At 44.4% G+C, this 25265-nt stretch overlaps 2 protein-coding genes across 2 annotated transcripts in view; one reads left to right on the top strand and one right to left on the bottom strand.

The window, feature by feature from the left end:
- The window catches only part of IPPK (inositol-pentakisphosphate 2-kinase), a 311737-nt gene that overhangs the window by 176583 nt on the left and 109889 nt on the right, over positions 1-25265 (bottom strand). The window contains exon 4 of the mRNA XM_086938932.1: positions 613-679. Within this exon, the coding sequence (XP_086795058.1) occupies positions 613-679 (67 nt within the window). The remainder of the gene's footprint in view (positions 1-612; positions 680-25265) is intronic.
- On the top strand, positions 14836-21566 carry LOC147692738 (uncharacterized). The gene has a single exon (XM_086938931.1). It carries the CDS (start codon positions 17606-17608, stop codon positions 19334-19336), a length of 1731 nt encoding a protein of 576 aa, XP_086795057.1. The 5' UTR covers positions 14836-17605; the 3' UTR covers positions 19337-21566.

Genomic DNA, 25265 nt, shown 5'->3' with positions numbered 1-25265 from the left:
GAAACGGCAACCAGGCGGAAGCAGCAGAAAGCAAACCAGGCGGCAGAACGGCGGTGGAGCTGCAGCAGGAGGGAGCGACCTACCTGGGCAAGGTCAAGGGACCGTTTCGGTCTCTAAGCATTCGTCCATGAGACCATCTTCAGGACTATTGTGTATAATACAGTTGACCCCTGAGAATTACTTCACACGACCCAGAAATCCGGTACCGTTATCGTTGTCAACTTCTATATATAGGCGAGGGTAATCGTTATTCAGTGCCTGAAATTTTAATAATCCCAGGAAAGATAGTAGGGCTATCTGGAACTTTTTTCCTCTGTAAATGGAGTTTTTCAATAACTTCTCCAAAGAGTGTTTAAATTATGTAGATTCAATCTGGTATTTCGGTAATCATGCGAAAGAATGGCAGTCTATCCTCTGATCTGTAGGATCCAGGAGCAATGCCGAACACCTTGACATTTCCTAAAATATTTTATTTCTTCATTGGACTAACTCTAGAATCGTCCTACAAGATGTAAGAAGAATGTAGAACCTATCAGCAGGAGGCTAGTAGTGTTGAATAAAAAGTGTCAACGGAGTGTGTCTGCATGAACAATTTTATTTGATGGCTCTTACCTGGTCTTTCAGACTGGATCTTCAAACAGAGTCGTTTCAAAAAATCCAAAGGTAGCTGGACAACCTCCTATAATAAAGGATATTCTATGCATTAATACATTAATACATAATAGTCTAACAGATGCAAATCATGCCATCTTCATAAATTGTTAAATATGAAAATGAAACAGATAAAAGAATGGCGAAGAGCAAGGCATAGTTTCAGCTCAGAGTGAAGAACAATATTAAAATTATCTGAAATTCTTCAACCCTTAATCCTTATTTGTGAGCTATTAGCACTATGTTTTGAATTTCCACATTAGAAGCGGAACAGTAGGAGGAGAACAAAGGTCTGCTGGAAACTAAATAGAACAGAGAATTTAACAGATTATTAAGGAACTGCAAACTCGTCAGTTTCTATTGTTGGTCCTTATTACTACTAGCACATGAATACCAATGGGCCCAGTAAAGAGTTACCAAACCCATGGATTTACAAAGTCAGTGGGAACGCCGCTGATGAGTTGTATTTCACCCAGGAATGTCACCCTGCTGCAAGCAGGCGAAGTCTCCTTTTGGAATAGCGAGGAAAAATTTGGAAATCTGCACAGCCAGGCGGTTTTCTGTACGTTATTTTTCAAAAACATATCATAATTCCTGTTAATTCATCTCTTCCGAAATTACTAGGGCCTCTGGTAACAGTAATTTTCATGGAGGAAAATAACTGGGATTTTTATGGGCCACGTCAAGAGGGACTTATTCTTCAAAATTGAAAAAATTTAAAGGTCCCACCTCTCTAATAAGTAAATACGATGGTTCCCCAGATATACAAACAGTTATAAGAACGAAGGCTTGAAGAATTGCCCACTTTTCAATTCCTAGGTAATCAAAACATTAGATTCAAATGAAATATGTTTTGTGGATCACGGTGTATGACCCAAGCTCCAATATGAATATTTTCCTTTAACCCACTGTATATATCTATTCATACCATTGAAATACACTGCCAAATCCAATGAGAGTTTACTTAAAATGTGATTTGGATGCCTGGTGTGGTTGAAAGTTGAACCATATAACCTCATTGGTGCCCGCTCCTAAACCAGCCATGAAATCCTTAATAATATCCTGGATTAGATTAGGTCATTCAGTTTTTACCTCAACAGTTGTGACATACCGAGTCCCCTTACTGTCTTATTAAGCTGCAAAGTAAAAGAGATTATGGTCACTGAGCTGCAGTGACAGCAAAGAGGGGGTCACATGATATACTACCTATATGCGATAAGTGAGGAGCTTAATGAAAGCTCAGTTGTATGGGGCTAAGGTGGTGAACAGACGAACAATCTCACCCGCTGGGGCATCGGGTAGAGAAAGTCCATACCCTTTACAAAAAAGAAGCCTATTACCCAGATATTATGCAGTAGTTCCAGGGATCACACAATTCACAAAGCTACGCAAAAGAAATTCTGTGTCCCAACTTGGGCTAAACTCAGTCCGCCTCTCCTTCTGCCAGTGAAGAAGAGACGGACTGATCGCCGTAACTGAGCTCCATCAGATTGTGCTGGAATCAAATATGACAGAAAAGTGGGACCACCTGTAGGTTGTGACGTCTACAGGTCCCAGTTTGTGGAGTAGTGAGTGCTGGAGAGGATCTTCTGGTTTTCTGAAATGGACATGTCGTCCAGGGTGATCCACAAGTGCTAATGCTATAGATGGAAGTTCTAACAGATGGAGGAAAGCAGAGCACACTTAAGGCCCGGTGTTATGCTTTAAGATACAATTTCACTTTATAGAAAGGTTAAGAACGTCTCTAGATAAAGGGATGATAATTTACAGCATGCAATTGACACCAAGTATAAAATAATCACAGAATGGATATGATCAGGAGTAGAAATAGGCTGACATTATAAAATCATTGTTAACCATATCATTCAGACTGGCGAGGAAAGACATAGATGGTAGTGTTCCAAAACGCAATTAACAACTGGCAAATGAAGAAAAGGGATACAATATTATTTATTTTGTAAATATTATTTATTTGCTGTGATCTTGTAGGGTAAGTACGGGAAAATGGGTGGCATACCGATCTAGTAATAAATGGTTGGCTTTTCTGGTCAAACCCAGCATGTTAAACAAATGATGGAGAAGGAAGTAGTTTAAATGTATCGACCCAAAATGGGACACCAAGCCCATGAGGAGAGTGCTGTCTGCTCGAGGTATGGGGTGAATATATACTTTGGCCTTGATTGAAAAAAGTCTGCACTGGATGAAAAGAGGACAGGGGGCTGGCTAGTATTTCTTGCATATCTGCTGATGGGGGAATGTCCTCTGTGTAATACAGTCTTGTTCCTCTGCAATGAGTGCCCAACTGACTGGATCTAGTTTTTTGAGTTTTTTTATGCGAGGAGAGTGGCTGGGAAAGAAAGAGAAAACGCGCAGGACTGTACCTTGACATGAGTCAGGTCCTGGAGACCCACATAAAATGTGCCCTCACTGCATACATGTAGCATGCATGGTGGCAGCAGCATACCATGTTCTGTGAATCAGTAGATGTAACCCGAAATAATTATTGTGTCACAGGAGTGGAGGCCTACTGGCCCACTCATGCAAAGCTCCTTTGCCACATGCTAACGTTGCTAACGGCTCTCTCTATCTCAAGGTGCAATTGTATGCAAGTGACCCAGTGGAATCCAGGCCAGTAGGCTTCATGTATCTGTGCATAAGATGGAAGTGAGGTTGTTTTCCCAGGCAGCGGAAGTGTATTAAGGACATTCCTGGAGCTGGAGGGAGAAGATTAGACACTGAAATGAGGAAAAAGGAACAGGGCTCCATTTGGAAATTTAATTAGGTTATTTCCCTGTAAAACGCTAATGATTACTCTTTCTGAGCACAGACAGAAGATGGCTGGTGTGAATGGTGGGAGATGGTGGGTGTCAATGGTGGGAACTCTGTGTCAGCTGTTCAGAGTCTGAAAGGCTTTATAGGGCAGGCCAACCTTTTGTCTCTCACTGTTCTGAATTGTTGTTCATAACTAGGAGAAGAAAGCTTACACCTCTGTGTGCCTCTGTTGCGTTGCTCCTCACTGGGGAACAACCCTGCTATGAGGAACATCACTCTACAAAAAAGGTTGTGTCAAGAGGACAGCCTGGAGAGGATACATGAAAGGAGAACCAACTAATGTTGATTCTGAGGGTACAGCCAGAAACTCTACATGCCCTCTGTTTGATCAGTTTAAAGTGGGAGCTGCTGACCCACTTGCTGACCCTATTCCAAGCTCTGTTTGACCAGAGTACAGAGGACTGCTGTGTAACGAGAGCTGACCGCCAGCTTCCCAGAGAGGACGTTACCTGGAGTCTAATCTGGAAGGAAGAGCAGTCTTCCTGTCCTGAAGCACCAGGAGGCGGACCAGCCTCATAAGAAGAGGGAAAGAGTTGGTCAAACCTCCAGGTAGTGTTGACTACTAGGGCCAGCAGACACCGCTAACTCCGGAGCAGAAGGCTTTTGCCCAAAGACTCCAGAGGGAGCAACCGGCGTGCTCCTAGATCAAAACATCAATGTCATTGTATGAAGGGGCTTTACCTAGGCACTGTCGAAGTATGCAGAAGTATACTGCGCCACTTCCCGGGTTGCAAGTCGGGAAGTTGCACAAGCTGGTTCTAGTCGGGAAGAATAGCTGAAGAGGTGCAGGCAGAGCTGCTATCCCATTGCAGGAAATTGTGTAGGAGCTGAAGCAGCGTCCGAGAAGTGCCTTCGGCAGCCCATGACACCTCTCTCTGCGCATATTACCTTGTGCTCGGAAGAGGACCTGCTAATGACAGGAGACCACCGGTGGAGCCAGAATCTGCATACCAGTCAGACTCCAGGCAGTGGCCTCCACAGCTGCTGCTTCCATTAACAGAATTAGGGTTCTGAAACACTCACAGCTGGCGAGTCTACCTCCAGTATAAGGGCCAGACACATGCTGCAGGTCTTGACCCTGACTGATGAGAGTAAAGGATTCACATACTGGGACCAATAATGTAGAACTGAGTGCACAAACTCTGTTGAGAAGGGCAGCACAGTACAGGTGCATGAAACATGCCCCAACATATCTTATGGCAAGATGTGGGAAGGTGAGAGAAAGGGTTCTTCAGCCCTGGATACTGTGGCCCGCATCAGTGGATATTCATTCCTGCATATAATAGTGTGTCATACTTTATTATTGAGTTTACTAAAGTACTTTCTTTTTTTAATAAAAAAGTTAGTACTGGATTGGACTATCAATTATTGCGCTGCTGGTTGGATTTTGAGAGTCTGACTTTGATGCACACCCACACCATCTCCCTACGAATCCTGGGACTGCTTCCCATTGCTACCACTGAGTTAAGTGCCGAAGGAATTGGGCTTGGCTCAGTTTGCAGACCCACAACGGTTAGAGACAAACGACCCCAGCACCAATGGCTGAGGCCCAGTAATCCTCATCTGCCCCAATCCACACCCCAAACTGGGCCTGACAATAGTACACATTCATTAGGAAGTGTTCATTTTGTACTGCTTTCTCTCTCAACAACATTCTCCATTAATGAGAAGCACATACACCGCATGACTGTTTCAGAAGACTCAGATAGTATGGGGTGGGGTGGACGGGAGGCGCACGACGCGGCGACCTAAGATGGGCGCGTCCTGAGGAGCTCCTCGCCGACGTGCAGTGCTCGTGAAAAAAGGACAGGTTCTGCGGCGGTGTTTCGCGGCCAAAACGGCCGATTCCGCAATCGGAAGCACCCCTCCACCTGTGGGCAGGCTTTCAACCTCAAGTATGGCGTTTTGAGCAATTTATCTGCTTAACTGTTCCTACCTCACTAGCGACCGCCATTTTGTTTTCCTTTTTTTTTCTTCACACTGTGTTTTTTTTTTCTATTGATGCTGTTTCAGCCGACACCTCATGGCCTTATGGCCACTCTTTATGTTGGACCTCTCGCCGGTTTCCTGAACTTGTTATACCAAATTTGAAGCGCTAAATGTACCTCTGCTTTGTTCCTTGCAATTACCTCAGGCACACATTTGCGATGTAATTTCCATCCCTTCCTGAGTTGCTCTTCAAGGTTTTCTTGCTTTCTCTTCAGCTATGGGGAGATAGTTCTGCATTTATTTCTTGCTAAGCACTTTCAGCAATTCAGATTTTTTATTTCTTTTTTATCCGCTCTTTATTCCAACGTCTGCTGCCTTATTCTCAGTCAGTATACGGTCCGACTTGCTATGGTTCTGTATTAACTCATTCCTCGTCATTATACCTTGGTGCTGTTGGTGATTGTCTCCCTTCACGCCACTTACCTGTGCTTTTTTGGTATTTTCTGTCACGATGAAACCCTCACATACCTCTAAGGCTCATGGCGCTGCTTCTAGGGCACGTAAAGACCCTGCAGCTACTGCTAAACGTCTTAAAAAAGACCCTCCATCTCCATCAAAATCTCCACTTCCTGTTACGTTGGAGGATATTATGGGGGAACTACGTCTTATTCGTCCATTCATGACAGATACCACCACAACCCTTCAGAGACTTGATGATAAATGGTCCAGCTTGGATATGAGACTGTCGGATGTGGAACAAAAAGTCAGTGATGCTCAGGACGTTGTACCCAAGGTTGCTAGTCTTACCAAGGAGGTTGACCAACTCAAAAAAACCTAAGAGGATTTGGAAAATCGCAATTGGCGCAACAACCTGCGTATTTATGGTATTCCGGAGGGTTCCGAAGGGTCTGACATCATCCAGTTTTTGAAGACTCAAGTCCTTCCTATTACCGGTCTTCCTAAACACTTAGATGTCAATATTCAAAAGGCTCATCACCTAGGACCAAGGAACTCTTCTTCTACTTCTAAACCCAGAGGTATCATTGTATATTTCCTTCTTTATTCAGACCTTATGACTATTCTCCACTCTGCCAAACAACATAAGCAGATGCTCTGGTCCGGTCATAAAGTATTCCTCACTCAAGATGTTTCCAAGCCAACTGCTGCTCGACGGAAGGAGTTCCTGGACCTGAGACCTGCACTTTGATCGATAAACGTCCGATATGGCCTAATCCATCCTTGCTTTTTCAAAGTGACTTATAAGGAAAGGACTTTCAGCTTCGATGATCCTGGGGACCTTCGAAGTTTATCCGCACTCCTAAGGATGAACACATGGAACTCAGTAAACCTTAATTTTTCTGTTTCATGTTTGTTGTTTTGTAATGTTCTGTATTTTGCTTCTAGATGTAACAATGCTCCTTGTTCTCTCTCTCTTGTCCCACTCTCTCTCTTGTCCCACAAGTCCCCCCTCTGCAATTGTTGTTGTATATTTCATTTTCGTGCTGCCCCGATGTTTGTACTGTGCAACCCGTTTTGCTGCCATCCCTTCCCACCTGTTTGGTAAGTCCCCTTTATTTCTTCTATTTGGTTACATTGTGCCTTCGGACCTCTTTATATTCTCTTTTTCCGTCATATTTGTGGTCTATGTGACCTAATTTTTGTCTTTGTCTCCTGCTCGTGCGGTCGTCTTGCTCTTTGCTGCTCCCCCTCCCAATCCATTGTCTCCTGTTCGAATGTCCTTTACGACTAAAGCCTCTTGGCTTTTTGTCATCTTTCTCTCACTTTACCTCTTGGGGGATTTTGTCCCCCACTCTTCACCTTTTCTCTTTTCCTCCTCTCTTCTTTTTTTCTTCTTTTTTTCCTCTTCTTTCTTTTCCCTAGTCTTTCCCCTTCTTATCATTCTCTTCTCTTTCCTTCAGGCAATTCTCATCCTTTCCACTTTTTCCATGTTCTTTCCCCTTTACAATTCTTTTCCGTGTCATTTTATTGTGTTTTAAATTGGCATACTCTCCACTTATCTTTATTTCTTTTCCATGGTGGTTAATGATCTTACGGTCTCTTCAGCTAGGTTTTCTTTCCAATAGCTATTTTTCTCCTCGCCTTATATTCTACTTTGATTTAATTTTGCTAATCTACATTTCTTCTTTTCCATTTGTTCGCCTATTTTCTTGTGCCCTCCAGAAATGAACGGTCTTCACGTCATTTCTTGGAATGTTAAGGGACTCCGCAACCCTGTTAAGAAGCAGCGGGTCCTATCTCATTTAGCAAGATTAAAATGTCAAGTTGCTTTACTACAAGAAACTTGTCTTACGCTTAAAGATTTGCCTTCATTGCGCAAACAATGGGTGGGTGAGATTTTTTGTTCCCCATCTGTGAATAACAAAAATGGGGTTATTATTTTCTTTCACAGATCGTTATCTATCCAGTTAAACAATGAGTTGTTTGATACTAATGGTAGATGGTTGTTTTTAGATGCAATGGTTAATAATACGAACTTATCATTTTGTAATGTTTATGGTCCCACCGGTGTTGATTTAACTTTTTGGAATGATTTTTCTTTGCTCCTTTCCTCACACTCAACTGCTGATTTAATTGTTGGTGGTGATTGTAACCAACTCATGGATCCTTTTTTGGATCGTAAATCTCAAACCAGATATGTTCCCAATAAGATGCAGAAATCCTTCTACAAAGCTATATCTTCCAGAGGCCTAATTGTTTCCTGGAGGATCTCCCCTCCTGACATTAGAATTTTCCTTTTTTTCCCCTGTTCATGCATCCCACTCCCGTATTGATTATATTTTTCTCACTCAACACACTTTCCAATTTATGACTAATTTTGAAATTGGCTCTATCCTATTCTCAGATCATGCCCCAGTTATCCTTCATATTGATTACCCCTCACCTACTCTAAGTTCTCGACGCTGGCGCTTTAGGAATTCCCTTCTTCTTGATTCCCAATTTAACTAGCAATTTACCCTTATTATGGAGGAATTTTTTCAAAACAACCTAAATTCTACTTCTCAATTTCATTACATTTGGGATGCTTTCAAAGCAGCTGCTAGGGTCTTTATTATTGATTTTGTCTCTTGCAAGAAGAAAAAAGCCCTATCTCAATCATCCCTTATTCTTAAGCAAATAAAGGAGTTAGAACATCTTTTTTTACCTCCAACTCTTCAGATGCACTTTCCTCCCTTATAAAAGCTAAAACGCAATTCAATAAACATTCATAGGATTCTGCCTGCAACAATCTTCTCAAATGCAATGCAAAAATGTATGGAGGGCGCAACAAAGCTGGTAAATCTCTTGCGAATTCTCAAAATCAAGAAACAGAAATCCAAAAAAGCTGTTATTACCGACACTCATGGGATTCGTCATTCCACTGATGACAAGATCCTTGATTGCTTTGTTCAATATTATTCCTCCCTATATACCCCTGAATCTTCACCTCCCTCTGCTCAAATTGATTCATTTTTTTAAACCATTCCAAAATCTCTGGATGCTCAAGTTGATCTTTCTCCTCTTGTTGCTCCCATCTCTGAAAAAGAGATCCTCCATGCTATTACTCTTTTACCTAAAGATAAATCACCAGGCCCTGATGGCTTTACTATTCGCTTCTAACTCCACTTTAAGACTATCCTATTACCTCACCTCTTTTCGTTGATCACTATTTTTCTTTCTATGGGGGAATCTAAGGGCTCTTTTACACAAGCAATGTTATGTTTACTTCCCAAGAAAGATAAAGATCCTTCCCTTTGTAAAAATTATCGGCCCATCTCATTAATCAACACTGATTGCAAAATATATGCAAAAATGTTAGCTATTCGATTAAACACTGTTATTCCTGATCTCGTCCATATTTATCAATCTGGTTTTGTTAAAGGTAGATCCATCACTGATAATTCAAGGACCCTTCTTAATATTGTTCATCTTGCGTCTACACTGAATTCTCCACTTGCTTCTATTACCCTTGATGCTGAGAAAGCATTTGAGAGAGTTGGTTGGGATTATATTTTTGGTGCTCTCAGATGGCATGATTTCAGTCCCCATATTATTAATCTCATTATTTTGTTATACTCGTCTCCCTCTACCTCTATTTGGGTTAATGGTGTTCAATCTGCTTATTTTCCCTTACATAGAGGCACTAGACAAGGTTGTCTCCTATCTCCCCTTCTCTTTATTTTAGCATTAGAACCTTTTCTCGAACAAATTTGACGCTCTACATCCTACACTGGTTTTGTATACAAGAACAATGATATCAAATTCACTGCTTATGCAGATGATATTTTACTTTACATCTCTAACCAAGACACCTCTTTACCTGCTCTTTTTTCTCTCTTAAATGATTATTCTGCAGTTTCTGGTTATACGTTGAATATAGATAAATCTGAAATTTTGCCTCTCAACAAGTTTTGCCTCCCACATATGTTCCACAGTTCTGATTTTGAATGGAATCCTAAGCATATCAAATGCGTGGGTATCCTTTATACTAATTCCATCAAACAGACTATCAAAATTAATCACAAAGATATTCTTGCAAAGCTTCCTTCACTTATAGACCGTGGTCTCCATTATTTTTATCTTGGTGGGGCAGATTGGCAACCATTAAGATGATGTTTCTTCCTATTGTTAACTTTTACCTCTCAATGCTTCCCATTTCTCTTCCTATCTACTTTTTTACATTCATCAATCGCATTCTTACTAAGTTCCTATGGAACAATCGCAAATCTAGGATCTCTCTTTCTCGCCTTCAACAACCTAAGAATCAAGGTGGAGTCAACTTCCCCAATCTTGTTTGCTTTCATTCTGCCTTTACTCTAAAACAAATATGGCCTTTAACAGATTCCTCCCCTCTCCTGGTTATGGCTTGGAGTACAAAAGAATTGGCTCAACTTTCTCTTTTTTCTTTTCTTACAGCTATCCATTTGTCTCAACCTCCCAAGCGATATCTTACACATATTTTTAAACATTCCAAAGCACTTGCTCTGTCATAATTTCGCTCTTCTTTTTCACAAGCACAATTTCACTCCCTTACTCAGTTATGGTATAATCAATTCTTAAAGATTATTAATAAAGCATTATTTTGGAAAGAATGGATCGATAAAGGTATTATACTTTATGATCAACTTCTCACTGATGATTCTTTGATGGACTTTTCCACAGTTCGCTCAACCTACAATTTGTCTAATGCATATTTCTCTCAATATCCCTCACTTAAACTTGCCCTAGATACCCTCATATCTCAACACAGCTCCTTACCCGAATTTGACCCGCCAGACTTTCCCTCACTAGATTTCACTATCCCTCTCAAAGCTTCTGCTATTTATAAGATTATTTCCCGTACTGCCCTGGAACGACCTAAATCTAAACTTGAGCTCATTTAGGAAAATGCAGGAATTTTCCCTTCCAATTTGGGATTCTATTTGGTCTAAACTTCACACTGTGTCTCATTCAGCTAGTACCACACAGACTTTATATTTTTTTTATTATCGACTTTTTTTTACTCCAGATTTATTTAAATGTAATACCTCTGAAAATAAGCATTGTTGGTCTTGTTCTTATGCTGAAAGTGATTTATTTCATATGTTCTTTAATTGTCCTTTGGTTAAATCCTTATGGTATCATATATGGTCTAAGCTAAATGATATTTTATGTTCTAACCACCCTTTTGATATTGTTCATATTTTCCTAGGTAGTTCTTCCCCCATTTGGAATGTTTCTCGCAATGTTAGTAACTTTATTGATTTGTTCATAGCCATTTCTTTGCAGGTAATCACAACTAATTGGAAGGACACCTCGAAAATTTCATACAGTGCTTGGTGGAATTTATTGGGTCATCATCATAGACTTGATCATGCTTTTGCCACCACAACTCCCCTTCTGATCAAAAAAGATTTGTTGTGGCTACCTTTAACCGATTTCCTTTCCAGACAAGTTTCCTAATCCCCTCTTGTAGTTTATGACTCTCTTGCCTCCCCCCTTTTCTTCCCCTCCCTCTCTTTCTTCCCCCCCCCCCTCCCTCCCACTTTCTCAAAAATAAATTTAAAAAGCATTTTCCCTTTGTATAACCTACTATTAATCCCTTTTTGGGATTTCTTTTGACTCTAGCAGTATATTATGCAGTTTTTGTATTGTTTTGTTTCCTTTTTCTTATTGCTCCTTTATTGTAATGATGTTCTACATGGTAGATTTCATTCAACAAAGCTTTCTAAACTTAAAAAAAAATAAAAGATAGCATGGGGTGGGCAACAGCTGCTAAAAAAGGCCGCTGACATAGCACACTTGGCAATATATGGAACATTCCATTATAAGCTACCAAAATTGAAGTACAAGAACAAAGTGAAAAGTACCACAAATTTAGAAACCAAGCAGTGGCAAGACAATGGAATTGATAGGAGCAAGAGAAGCATGATGCAATCCACCTCAATATTGAGAGAAAGAGAACTGGCAAATGTATGCGCAAGGGAAAACAAAACACGGCCACGTAGGATTCACAGTTGCGTTCATTTTAATAGAAGCACAATTCTTTAGTTCATCTGCTGCAAAAGCAGTTGCCAGTCCTACAACAAGGTGTTATCGCAGCCAAACAATCTGAGTGGAAGACTGTTTGGGGTTTGGAATAATTCTCAAGTTCTATTATTATTTGACCCTTTTCTAAATTCACAGTAATGTCTATTCCTGTAAGAGTAAAGTTTGTAACGTTGGATTGTTCGAGCAACATGCCCCAAGCAATTGAAAAGGACGACTTCGTATGAGACAAGACCGGAACATCCTGAATCAGAAATTCATTGTTTTCCACTTTTTTTCATGCTCGCACATACAAAAATGTTCTTATGCTCCTCTTCTTAATAGGAGGAATGGGATAACAACTAAAAGCTATATAATCTTGTACACTCAAATTTATTTTTTAAATTTAAAAGTAGTGAGTGTCATATTCAAACACTTACAACAATGACTCGGATACACACAATGCTAAAACAATTGATTACACTTAATTTTCTGTTGCACTTTTAGGGTGAAATAAAACGACAGAAAAGACAACCATCACAACTTCAATCAAGCTGTAATTTGATACCATGTTTTCAAAAAGAGGGATGATGGCATCATTTTCCCGTGAAATGCAACAGAAAATGATTACAGGTTGTTCCCAAATGCCTTTATTTAAGATATAAATATTCTTACAGACTATTTTAAAGAGGAGAAAGAACTGCAAATTAATGAAGGCATTATAATACATTCCTTGAATGCCCACGTGAGGGGGTTCAAGATCTCAATATGAAGAGCACTAGATTATGTACTACTAACCTAATTCAAAAATTAAAGTTAAAGTAACGTAATAGTCAGGGCCACTGTAAATATGTGGCAGGCGAGGGTCAAATTATGCAGCAGGTTTGAGGAAATTATGTGGCAAGAAAAGGCAGATGATGCGGCATAATGTGCCACATTTTGTAATAGTATTACTTCATTAGTTCATCATTTTTAAATTTTGCTTGAGCTGTGCTTGTAAAATCTATTGTATTCAATATATCTTAAAAGGGACTTACATTCTAACTTCACTTTTTTTTGGTCCTTGGGCTTGCCACTTTACTTTTCCCCGTTTCTATTGGTTGAGGCGTTCTATTTCCTGTTTTTCCATGTGTGTTTCTCAGTTTCCCATCGGCAAAGTACAGTGTTCATCTGCTCGGAGCATGTTAGCCCGCTCTTTTTTGGGGGGGTCCAGCGCTCTTTTGTGGGTCTGCGTTAACATACATAGGTAGGACATCCACGCACGTATTTAGCATTCAATTTATTGTTTCAAGCATTCTTAATAGATGTTCTTATCATCGATATAAAAAACGTGTTAACTGCTTGCACCTTGCAGTCTACAACGAGACGGCTTCCGAAACCAGACACAAGACAGCTCTGGACGTCAGATTTTCCCTTTCCATGGAGTCCATTTGGTTTTTTTAATGGTTAAGTAACACGTGATTACAGCACAGGCCAAAAAAACAGGAAACGCTTGCCCACGGGCCTGCATTAAAAGTCAGACTGTTGGCATGCCACATTAGGCAAAAATACTCCCTGAAAACCATGGAATTTACCAGCCAAAAACAAGGTCACCTCTAAGCTAACAATGCGATGCTTAGTTTTAACGTGTGTCACTACTCGTATGCACTGACGCAGCAATGTTTGTCCCGCAGGCGCCGCAGCGCTATTACTGAAATTAAATTACATTTTGGACCCGCAGTATTCTTACTGGTTTACTGTAAATATTACACCGGTCTGGATTTGTTTAGCTGATATTGGGAGGGTTTAATTTGCACCCCGACAGAGAAAGTTTCTCAGCAAAACTCCGTTCGATCATCATCTTAAATTAGTCTTGAATTCTAAGAAACCCTGGATATTTTCTGTGAAGCTTTACGGTTGCTAGTAAAAGAAGCGTTCTTATCCGACAGGCCTGGAAAGAAGATGTTGTCTTACTTTATTGCAGAGCATTATTATAACATTATTTAGCTTTCAGACAGCATTACAAAATTGTACAAACATTCCTTAAGTTGGCAGTTTGCGATATTTATGATAAAGTGGGAGGTTAAATTATCGATGCACCTCCTCCAAAATCGTAAAAGATATTTTTGGCTGATGTATCACAAGAAATAAATGTGACAAATCTGACGTTTGTTTAAATAAAAAATGCCACGAAAACATGTCTAACTACGTTATAATGCGAAGAAAGAAGGTGAATGGATACTCATGAACCTTTCTTGAGCAAGTACACGACACCAGAGGTCAAGAAGAGGATACAGTGGAACCTTCGAGAACAGCTTCCTCAGGTAATCTTTAACAGGCGTGTGCCATAGGGAAAGTGAGTGCTTGGTGTATGGTTGGGGGGAACTTCATATGTTGTAATTGCATTTACAAAGGCTGCTGCGCTTAGCGCTCACTGCTTTTCAGCTGGTATGTGTGTTTATTTCGACAAAGTGTGCACAATAAACACCTTCCCCCACCTTTTTCGATTCTCGTGGATCAGTCCTTTCTGGTTTGCGAAATGTGAGTGAGCACGTCATGCCTCACTGTCCTTGTTCGGTCTTTGAAGTTACTACAGTGATCCTGTCCCTTTTATGTGCGTGCATTTCACCCGAAAATGAAAAGGGGGGGCTCTTGGCCCCCCCGCCCGCATGGCGGCGCGGCGATCGCCCCCTCCCTTTGTGCCCCTCGGTGGTGGGGCGTGCCCTCCTGGGCGCTCCCCACCACCGATTGGTTGGTGCCCTCCCTGACCCGGATACCATGGTAGGATGTCCGGGTCAGGGGCGGGCGTGCCGGGAGGGGCTGGGTGGGGGCGTAGCCACCCCCACCCAGCCCCTTGGGGATAAAGAAGCAGGGAGCGCCCAGGAGACCCTCTTCTCCCTGGACGCTCCTCCACCGCGTGTTGTGCCCCGTGCTCGGGGCTTCTTGTTTTTTGATCGTGTTGTTTATTTTCCAGGTTGCAGCAGCGGTCGGCGGAACTCGGTGTTGTTTATTTTCCAGGTTGCAGGGAATCTTAGCCGGCATCGCAATCGCGTCCATCGGAGAATTGTGGAGGAGCACAGGTCACCGGTAGAGGGAGCAGCGGCGAACCGGGTCACAGGTTACACAAGGCAGTCTCCGGAGCCTGAGGTATTTTACGAGGGTGGGCGCCACATCGGGGATCAGCTGGCCGGTGCATATTAATGAGCCGGCATACAGGAAGTGTTTTTCGCGCCACCAGTGCAACAGTCTTTTGTGTCTTTCTGATCGGGGGACAAGTGTTAGCGCGGGAAGGTGGCTTTATACAGTGTTCAGAGCGCCTCATTATCTCTTTCCTTTTCGCGCGCCCAGCACCACAACCCGTATAGCTAATCGGGCTGTATTGGTTCAGTTCTAACGGAGAGAAGAAGCGAAGCAGGGTCGACCAGGGCAGGGCCTGGAGGGGAGACCCTAGGGGAATTTATGCAATTTGGTCAGTGGCGTTAACTTTGTGGTTGAAGGGTTACCGTCTGCTTTTGTATATTAATTTGCACTCTGTTTCTTTCACCACGCTCGGGCTGGGTGGTGCAGCTTACACGGAGGGAAGCGAAGCAGGGTCGACCAGGGCAGGACCTGGATGGGAGACCTTTAGTTTAAATTGGAATTTCGTGTAAATCATTCGACAGTTCAAAAGAAAGATTGTTAATTTGATTTAATTTTTAATTGTTTAATTTTGAATACATGTGTATGATTCGAATTTAATTATTACAACTTTGGGGGTCGAATTTGTAAATAGTAAACAAGGGTTCTTGCAGTCAGAGTGAGTGTTTGCCTCTAATTTATTCCAACTTTGCAACCAGAGTGAGTGTTTAATTGGGCCTCCTTCTAATTTATTGCAACAAATTGGGCCCCCGCCTTTGTAAAAGTAAATCTGGGGTGTACTTTCAAATTGTAAGACATAAAGATTACTTCTACCTCATACTCCCAGATATTGACATATTCTCTATTACAGGCGCTTAAGGAGAACATAGCTGCAATTTAGTTGATCAGCTCTAAGCGGTGGACGCAGGACGCGGGTGCGGACGCAGGACTGGTCGGTAAGAGGAGAACGGGGGGCTAGCATTTCATCGCTCCTGGTTGCCGCCGGGTGGGTCTACACTAGGTTTACTCACCCCTGACATAGCCGGATAAGCCGGTGGTGTTGCGGCCGCCGTTGCATGGTGCTTACAGCCCCCTGGACATCCTCCATCTGGTGAAGGTACAAAGCGCGAGTACGCACAATTGTATCATTAGGAGTGTAGGCAGTCCTTGGTGGTTTTGAACATGCCAGGGCCAAGGGGTGGTAAAGGAGGGTCCAGGATGGAGGTTATGATGCAGACCATGATGCTTGAAATGAGCAACATTAACAAGCGATTGGGGAAAATTGATGAATTAGAGGCTCGCTTTAATGAGAGGTTTGATGAGGCTCCTGGCCCATCGGGTAGGCCTGTTCGCCAGAGGACGGCCCCCTTGCCAAGGGGGGATTTTGTTACCCCGCCTAAGAGGTCTAGGGCCAAGAAGCCCAGGTACACTGCGCCCCCCCCCCCAGAGCCGTTAGTTCCGGTACCTATTATACCTGTTCCTGCGGCTCCAGCGCCTCTGGCACCTACGCCAATTGTTCCTATTCCTGCAGCGCCAGCCCCTGTCAATCCGCCGGCGCTCCCCCCTGCCGGGCCTGCCCCTTCACCCGTGGCGCCCATCCCACTTACGGCTTTACCGCCACCGGCAGCGCCCTTGCCTCCTACACCTCTGCCGCCGGTTATGCCCCCGGTGGCGCCGGCAGTCCCAGCAGGTAATTTAGACCCAATCCCCCCTGAACTGGTATCTCAGATAACGGCCTTGATGCCGTGGCTACAGAAGGGGGGGGTGTTACCGGCTTCGTCAGATCATGCCGCAGAAGCGGCAAAATTGGTGGAAAAGATTAAATCTGCAGCGGTGGCTGACAGTACTGCAGTGCCCTCATCTTCTTCCCTCGCAGGTTCCAGTCCCGCCCAACCGAACGGAGATGGTGGGCAGCCGGCCCAGGTGCCTGGAAATGGTAAGGAGGTGGCGCTGCCTCTCTTGTGAGATGGTTCTATACCCTCCAGGAGTGAGAATTTAGCACAACATGTGTCACAGACTGTGAAGGAGATGATTTGGGCTGATAAATATGTGTACATTTATTCATTACTGCTTGATAATAGGGAAATGGAGCATGCAAAGACGCTAAAGGAGTGGATGCATCCAAGTGAATGGAGGGCACAGTGTTCTAGATTTAGGGTGGAAGAAACTCTGCTTAACTGGATCAGGGCTTTCGCAGTGTTCACAGCTATCAAGGCTGAACGACCCCCCAATGTGCAGGCGCCATTAGCGTGCTATCAGAGCAGGATTGTGGGGTGGAGTGAACAGTACTCTGGGGATGCGTGGAAAGGGTATGATGTCAATTTCAGGAAAGCCTTGGAATTTAATCCATCACTGACATGGCACAAGGTTGACTCTATGTCATGGCATCAGCAATTCTCAGAGAGCTCGCCCCCCCATCAGTCCACCAGTGCAGTCAAGGTTTTTTCCGCCAGACCTCAACAGCCCTTTCGGCCACCCCAAGCGGGTGAGGTCCCGGGTAGGAATAGGGGCGGCGGGTCAGAGAAGAAAGGGGTGTGCTGGGATTTTAATAGGCGCACCTGCACAAGGGCCCCGGGCACCTGTAGATTTAAACATGCATGCGGGGCCTGTGGTCACCCCTCACACCCAGAAGCATCTTGCAGGTCCAAGCAGGGCAACCATGGTCAGAGGGGAAGAGGAAAGCCAGTGTAGTACAAACAAGTTGGGTACCCCCACGCCTGTAGATGTTCTGGCAATGATCCTATGGTTAAATAGATATCCGGACCACACAGCAGCCACACTACTTCAGGAAGGTTTCTCCCAAGGCTTTAGGATCCCGGCAGGGGGGTACACAGGTAGCGCCCATTGCAAGAATCAATTGTCAGTGAAACTCAACCCTACAGTGGTGGCGGCAAAAATTACCAAAGAACTGTCTCTGGACAGGATATCTGGCCCATTTGTGAGGGTGCCCGTCCCCAATTTTGTGTGTTCACCACTAGGAGTAGTTCCCAAAAAAGAGAAGGGCCAGTTTAGACTGATCCACAACCTGTCGGCGCCCAGAGGAGCGTCTTTGAATGATGCGATTGATGAAGGGATTTGTAGTGTAAAATATGCCTCATTTGACCATGCGGTGGACCTGTTGCGTGCCCTGGGGCCAGGGGCCCTGATGGCAAAGTCAGACATAGAATCTGCTTTCCGTCTCCTCCCAGTCCACCCAGCTGATCATCATCTCCTAGGTTTCACTTTTGAAGACAAGTTTTACATGGATAAATGCATGCCCATGGGCTGTTCCATATCATGTGCATATTTCGAGACGTTTAGCTCTTTTCTAGAATGGGTCATGAGACAGGCGACGGGCCACCAGCTGGTCATGCATTACCTGGATGATTTTCTCTTCTTAGGTGCGGCGGGCTCTCAGGAGTGTGCCTGGGCACTGCAGGAATTTTGCGTGCTCATGCGGGCTTTTGGGGTCCCGCTAGCGCCGGGGAAGATGTTTGGGCCATCCACCTGCTTGGAATTTCTCGGTATCGAAATTGACTCAGTGGAAGGATGCTTCAGGTTGCCCCAGGACAAAGTGTCTAGGTTTAGAGCAGCGCTGCGACAATGCTTACGCAAACACAAGGTTTCCTTGCAACAATTACAGGAGGTGGTGGGGCAACTGAACTTCGCTCTGCGGGTTATCCCTATGGCACGCCCGTTCTCACGCTCCATTGCCCAGGCAATGAAGGGACTACGGGAGAAACATCACCGCACGAGGTTGTCATCTGAGGTTCGCCAGGATATGCTCATATGGATGGCGTTCCTGGAGGATTTCAATGGCAGGGTAGTGTGGCCCGGTCCTCCCACCACATCAGCAGAGTTGGGTTTATGGACAGACGCGGCTGGTAGTGTGGGCTTTGGCGCCATCCTGGGGAACAAGTGGGTCGCCCAACGATGGCCGGAAGAATGGAGAGCATGGGGTTTGACCACCAATATTGGCTTCCTTGAACTCTTCCCAATCTGGGTGGCATTGAAGGTCTGGCCCGAACACCTATGTAATCAATCAGTGGTGTTCTGGTCAGATAACATGACCGTGGTGGAGTGCATAAACCAACAGGGGGCGCGCTGTCCTTTCATACTGCGCCTGATAAAGGAGATTGTGTTGCAATGCTTGAAAATGAATGTGGTCTTCAAAGCCAAGCATGTCCCTGGCATTCTCAATAATGCAGCTGACTCCCTCTCTCGCTTTAAAATGCAGGTTTTCAGGGAACATCTTCCTGCAGCAGACCCCTCTCCGGCTCACTTCCCGGCAGTACTTTGGCAGATTGGTGCCCCAGATTACAGGACCTCGTGGTTGCTAGCTTAGCCCCCAGGACCAAGACAGCTTACGAAGGGGCGTTTTTGTCTTACCGTACTTTCTTGGGGCAGGAATGGGAGGTTAGGTGGGCACAGGAGGACAGCTTTGCGGCCTACTTAGAAGGGATGCACAGGGAGGGTCGCTCCGTAGCGGCTGCGAGCAGGCATAGGGCGGCGGTCTCCTTCTTTGCGCAGGCTAAGGGCATGCGAGACCCCACTAACACCTTTATGGTGCGCAAGGCCTTGAGGGGTTGGCGCCGTTTACAGGGTCACCCTGCTGATAAAAGAAGGCCCATTGGGCTAGCACGGCTGACATCTTTATTGGTGGCACTGCACAATGTCTGTAGCTCGGAGTGGGAGGTACTTCTGTTCAAAGCTGCATTTTCCCTGGCTTTCTATGGGGCTCTGAGAATTGGTGAGTTGGTAGCAGCGTCCAAACATGATCAGCAGGGCGGCCTACAAGGGGCCTGTGTAAAGATCAGGGAGAATACCATGTGGGTGACAATTCAGAAATCCAAAACCAACCAGGAGTCACGGGGTCACACCATAGTGCTCCACCGAGCCCGTGCCAATCCTTGCTGCCCGGTTGCTCATGTGGAAATCTTCCATAAACAGCGAGGGGGCATGGCGGGAGGTGCACTGTTGTGTCACGCCGACGGTATGCCCTTGACCAGGTACCAGTTTAGAAGGGTCTTGGAGCTGACGATCAGACAGGCAGGTCTGGACCCCAAGGAATTTGGCACTCACTCATTTAGGATTGGGGCAGCAACTGAGGCAGTGGCAAGGGGCCTCCCGGTTAAAAATGTGAAGGAAATTGGGAGATGGTCCTCTGAATGTTATAAACGATATGTGCGAATTGACATGTTGTGACAGGATGGTGCTCACACCCGGTTTGTTTTTGGTTTTTTGCAGTTTCTCAAACCTGTGACGCAGGGGAGGAACTCTCCACCGGGCATCAACGATCTACGCCATCACGGAACAAGCATCGGGATCAACACAAGAAAATGGTTTGGATCGTGGGTCACTCGTATGTGAGGCGTGCTGAATGTGTTTTTCTTTCAGGAGACCGTAGAAAAAGGGCCGCGCAAAAGGGATTTGACATTTCATTCTTCGGGAGAGGGGGTCTATGTCTCACCCAGTTCAGGGACTTCTTCCAGGGACTCTTAGCTCAACAGCCCGCCCCCCGTCAGTGGTGATACTTCACCTGGGGGAGAATGATTTGGCCAAATTGGGGAGACGCATCCTTATTGAGGAGATCATCTCCACTGCGGGGTGGGTGGCCAGGACTTGCCCGGGTTGCACGGTAGTATGGTCGCAACTTATCCCTCGGTGGCAGTGGCGAGGGGGGGACTCGGTTAGGGCGTTGAATCACTCGGTAAAGAGGATCAACACGCAATTGGACAAACTTTTTCGGGCCCCCCGGTTGCAGACGATTCCACATGGGTGTATCTGGGGCGAACAGTATTACCTAGGGGACGGAGTACACTTGACTGAGGCGGGGAATGTTTTGTGGTCTAACAATCTCTGGGCCTGGTTAGAGGGTTTTGCTAAACAAGATTGCTGATTTGGGTCTAGGTAGGGGGAGGCCAGATCGTCGGTTAACAATGCTGGCCTGTGGCGGTAAGGTCATGACCGGTGAGCAGCTATTTTAAGGTCTGAGGGGGCGGGCATCATCCATGGGAGGTTCCCGTCCAGGGGGAGGGGCCATTGGCCACTCCAAGAACTCCAGGGGCAAGGTAACTGGTGCTTCAAAGGGGCGCGGGTTGGAGTAGTCACGCTTTCCTTAGGCTGGTAGCCACCCCGCGCGCGCATACTTATGACGTCACCGGATGGCGCAGAGTAAGGGCCCTCCTTTAGTGGGTAAATGGAGTTCACGGCGTAGACCGGGTAATTACCAGGACCGGCTGCGCATGCGCACATCTCTAGGTAAGGCGCAGCTAGTAGGACCCGACACCGGTTAGCGACCTTGCCATATGGCCAGAAATGTAGTATACAAAAAATCAAGATGAGGATGTTAGCTTCGGTTAGGAAACAATCTGTATTAGAGTTTCTGTTAAGGTTAGCCTCTCAAACTTGTTTACAATATTGTATCTAATGTCCAGCTGATTTTTGTATAAATTGTTGATCATGCAATTAAAAACCTTTTTAATTTCATATCTTAATAAATACGGCCGGGAGGTCCTGCGACCTCCCGCCTTCCAAAGATAACCAGGTCTCATGTTCATGTGTCAGGTGTTGGTGTGGTCAGATGGGGGGGGGGCGGCAGCCAGTCGCTGACCATGTGAAAAGGGGGGGCTCTTGGCCCCCCCGCCCGCATGGCGGCGCGGCGATCGCCCCCTCCCTTTGTGCCCCTCGGTGGTGGGGCGTGCCCTCCTGGGCGCGCCCCACCACCGATTGGTTGGTGCCCTCCCTGACCCGGATACCATGGTAGGATGTCCGGGTCAGGGGCGGGCGTGCCGGGAGGGGCTGGGTGGGGGCGTAGCCACCCCCACCCAGCCCCTTGGGGATAAAGAAGCGGGGAGCGCCCAGGAGACCCTCTTCTCCCTGGACGCTCCTCCACAGCGTGTTGTGCCCCGCGCTCGGGGCTTCTTGTTTTTCCCACCCACCATCCCTGAAACTAAATGATTGATGTCGTCTTAGTCTAGTTTAAGCGTAATCTGTAGGTGCTTGTTGAGATCCTTGATATGCATAAGTGATCTGTGTCTGGTTTGTATATTATGCTGGTGATGCTTTCTTTAGGAATTTTTTCCCCTTTTTAGTGAACTGTGATGAAACATGTTATGATATTGCAATTGTGCTTAGGACTTTTTTCCCTTTGTAGCTTTAAATTGATGTTTTGATGTGTTAGCTAGAGTAGTTGTCATTAGAATTTTTCTCCTAGGTCGTCGTATTTATTAGGTTTGGGGCATGCGGTAAGGTCATGACCGGTGAGCAGCTATTTTAAGGTCTGAGGGGGCGGGCATCATCCATGGGAGGTTCCCGTCCAGGGGGAGGGGCCATTGGCCACTCCAAGAACTCCAGGGGCAAGGTAACTGGTGCTTCAAAGGGGCGTGGGTTGGAGTAGTCACGCTTTCCGTAGGCTGGTAGCCACCCCGCGCGCGCATACTTATGACGTCACCGGATGGCGCAGAGTAAGGGCCCTCCTTTAGTGGGTAAATGGAGTTCACGGCGTAGACCGGGTAATTACCAGGACCGGCTGCGCATGCGCACATCTCTAGGTAAGGCGCAGCTAGTAGGACCTGACACCGGTTAGCGACCTTGCCATATGGCCAGAAATGTAGTATACAAAAATCAAGATGAGGATGTTAGCTTCGGTTAGGAAACAATCTGTATTAGAGTTTCTGTTAAGGTTAGCCTCTCAAACTTGTTGACAATATTGTATCTAATGTCCTGCTGATTTTTGTATAAATTGTTGATCATGCAATTAAAAACCTTTTTAATTTCATATCTTAATAAATACGTCCGGGAGGTCCTGCGACCTCCCGCCTTCCAAAGATAACCAGGTCTCATGTTCATGTGTCAGGTGTTGGTGTGGTCAGATGGGGGGGGGCGGCAGCCAGTCGCTGACCATGCCCATTGAACCCTTTCACGGAGTTTCAGTAACTTATATTGCACACCTGCTCACCAAGCTACAACTTATAACAAAAACAGCTTATTATTAATCACATTGGTGAAACAATGCATTTACCAATGCTTGTTAAACTTGGTAATACTCTCTGGACTTTGGTTGCACACCACTAGTACCAGTTTAAGATCCAACTATAGCAATAAGCAACAAAAAGTTGACCAGTTCAGCTGGGCAAAGGACCTTCCATTGCGCGGCAACATGTGTTGTTGCATTTTTAGTAACTTTTGTAACGTTTGAGCTAGACATAATTTTTTTCACTGAAAAACCAAAAGTTAATGTAACCCTATAGTTAGGTGAATAGGTAATTGAAAACTTTAACATTTTTAACAATAAAAAAAAACTACAGAAATTCACCAGACATAGTTAGCAGACCTAACTCACACTTGTGCCCCTGCCATACACTGCTTATGACCTCACATATCACATCACACATGACATGTTCCCTGACATAATTTATGACATCACTGATGATATTTCAAATGACATCATTATTTACGTTCGTATTGAACGTTTCACCCAACTATAAAGTTACTTCAACCTTTGTTTTTTATCAGTGAATTTCTATTTTTTTTTTTTTTTGTAAACGTTAAGTAATATTTAATTACCATCTGCAACTGTAACACCCCACCGCGCACAGCCACTGGCCTGGTGTGTGACCAAACCCCCCATGCATTCAACCCCACGCTGCACATGGCCAATGGTAGGGTTAGTAGGGGTTCGGCCACAAGGGTTGGCCAACACTACACTTCACACGTCCTTCAGCTATGTACAGCGGGGGAAGGGGTTGGCCTCAGGGCCTGGCACTGGGAACCCCATGCCCCAAGAGCCTGTTTATTATTATTATGATTATTATTATTTTTTTTAAAGGTGAGAGGAGCCACTTAACCCCCCCTCCTCAAACAATATTGTAGCCCTGTAGACCCCAGGGTCATATATATATTTTAAAGGGGAGGGGGTTGCGTGGACCCACTGCCGGAGCCTCATTATGCCCTGGGGACCCCATATCTCTGAGCAATAGGGACTTTTTGAGTTTCTTTTGCTTGGACCAAGTACACAAAGACGAAAGGGGGAGAAAGGATCAAAAAACTACACATCCTGGAGTCTAAGTATATAGTTTAGGGACTCCTTACATTTGCACCCTGCATATTAGAACAATAGCAACCATAATATCCCCTTTCCCTTCTTTCTAACAAACATTCTTAGTTATTAAAATTAGGCACCATACTTTAGTCTTGGAATGACATGCTATACAGCTAACTTTAGAAATGAACAATTAGCGTTAGTTATATTGAATTATATTAGAATGATGCCTAGGCAAGATATGATATGAGGGCCTGATGAAATTAACTGTCACGCTCTATATTATTGCGACATGATTGAAAAAGCCCATTCAGGGCGTTACTATGAAGTGAATATTTTTAAGCCAATATGATTTTTTCATGCATAAATTAAGATATGTCTTAACAGCGAGATGAGATATATTGAAAGATAGCATCAAATGCCCACTGAGGGCGTAATTTGATCTATTGGGTATTTGCTCTATGTCATTTGAGGTCATGTGATTGAACACGTTTATAAATACACCACTATTGGTGTCCTCTAAGTAGCAATGCCCCATAAATATGATTCTTTAGAATTTTAAAGATACCTTTTCCACATGTATTTTACATAGAAATGACTATGCACAATAGGTGAATAACCTTTGGATTGTACATATTCATAAAATATGATTGTTTTGTAAAAATGTTTGTTATTATTTTATAAGTTTACTGCATTTTAATAGATGGCCGCCATGATTCCTGGGAAATGGAGTAAGGCCAAGAAACAGTCTTTGATACCGTCTTTGATACTCATGTGGATCTCATGACACCTTATGGGTTTGCATTAAAACACGGTAATTGCGTTTGGTCACCGACATCGAGAAAGGTTTCTACGCCGAAACGAGTTTGTTGGTGCGGGGGTCCGCACATTAAAGAATTGTGAAAAACATCAACCTGTGAGTGCGTCCATTTTTGGCCTGAATCATGCAGAAGTGGAAGAACATATATCACAAGACATCGAAATAACAATAAAAGGGAATCTTTTATAAATTAAGACCAGAGTCCTTGTGTTGGTATCCAGGGGAAACGGAAAACTAGAGTTGGTGTTTATATATATATATATATATATATATATATATATATATATATATATATATACATACACACACACACACACACACATTCAGTTAAAACCGAATATAACCAAGAACATACCACCAATGGGAATAGCTGATTTTCAACAGAAAATTTTCAACGCTGGAACTTTTACG

Source organism: Lissotriton vulgaris, chromosome 9 (assembly GCF_964263255.1).
Source record: "Lissotriton vulgaris chromosome 9, aLisVul1.2, whole genome shotgun sequence".
Lineage (NCBI taxonomy): Eukaryota > Metazoa > Chordata > Amphibia > Caudata > Salamandridae > Lissotriton > Lissotriton vulgaris.
Note: the sequence above shows the minus strand (reverse complement) of the source record. Positions and strands in the feature narration are given on the sequence as shown.

What these genes read in the sequence shown, in the direction of transcription:
- LOC147692738 (XM_086938931.1), top strand. Translation starts at nt 17,606, where the DNA reads ATGCATGCGGGGCCTGTGGTCACCCCTCACACCCAGAAGCATCTTGCA.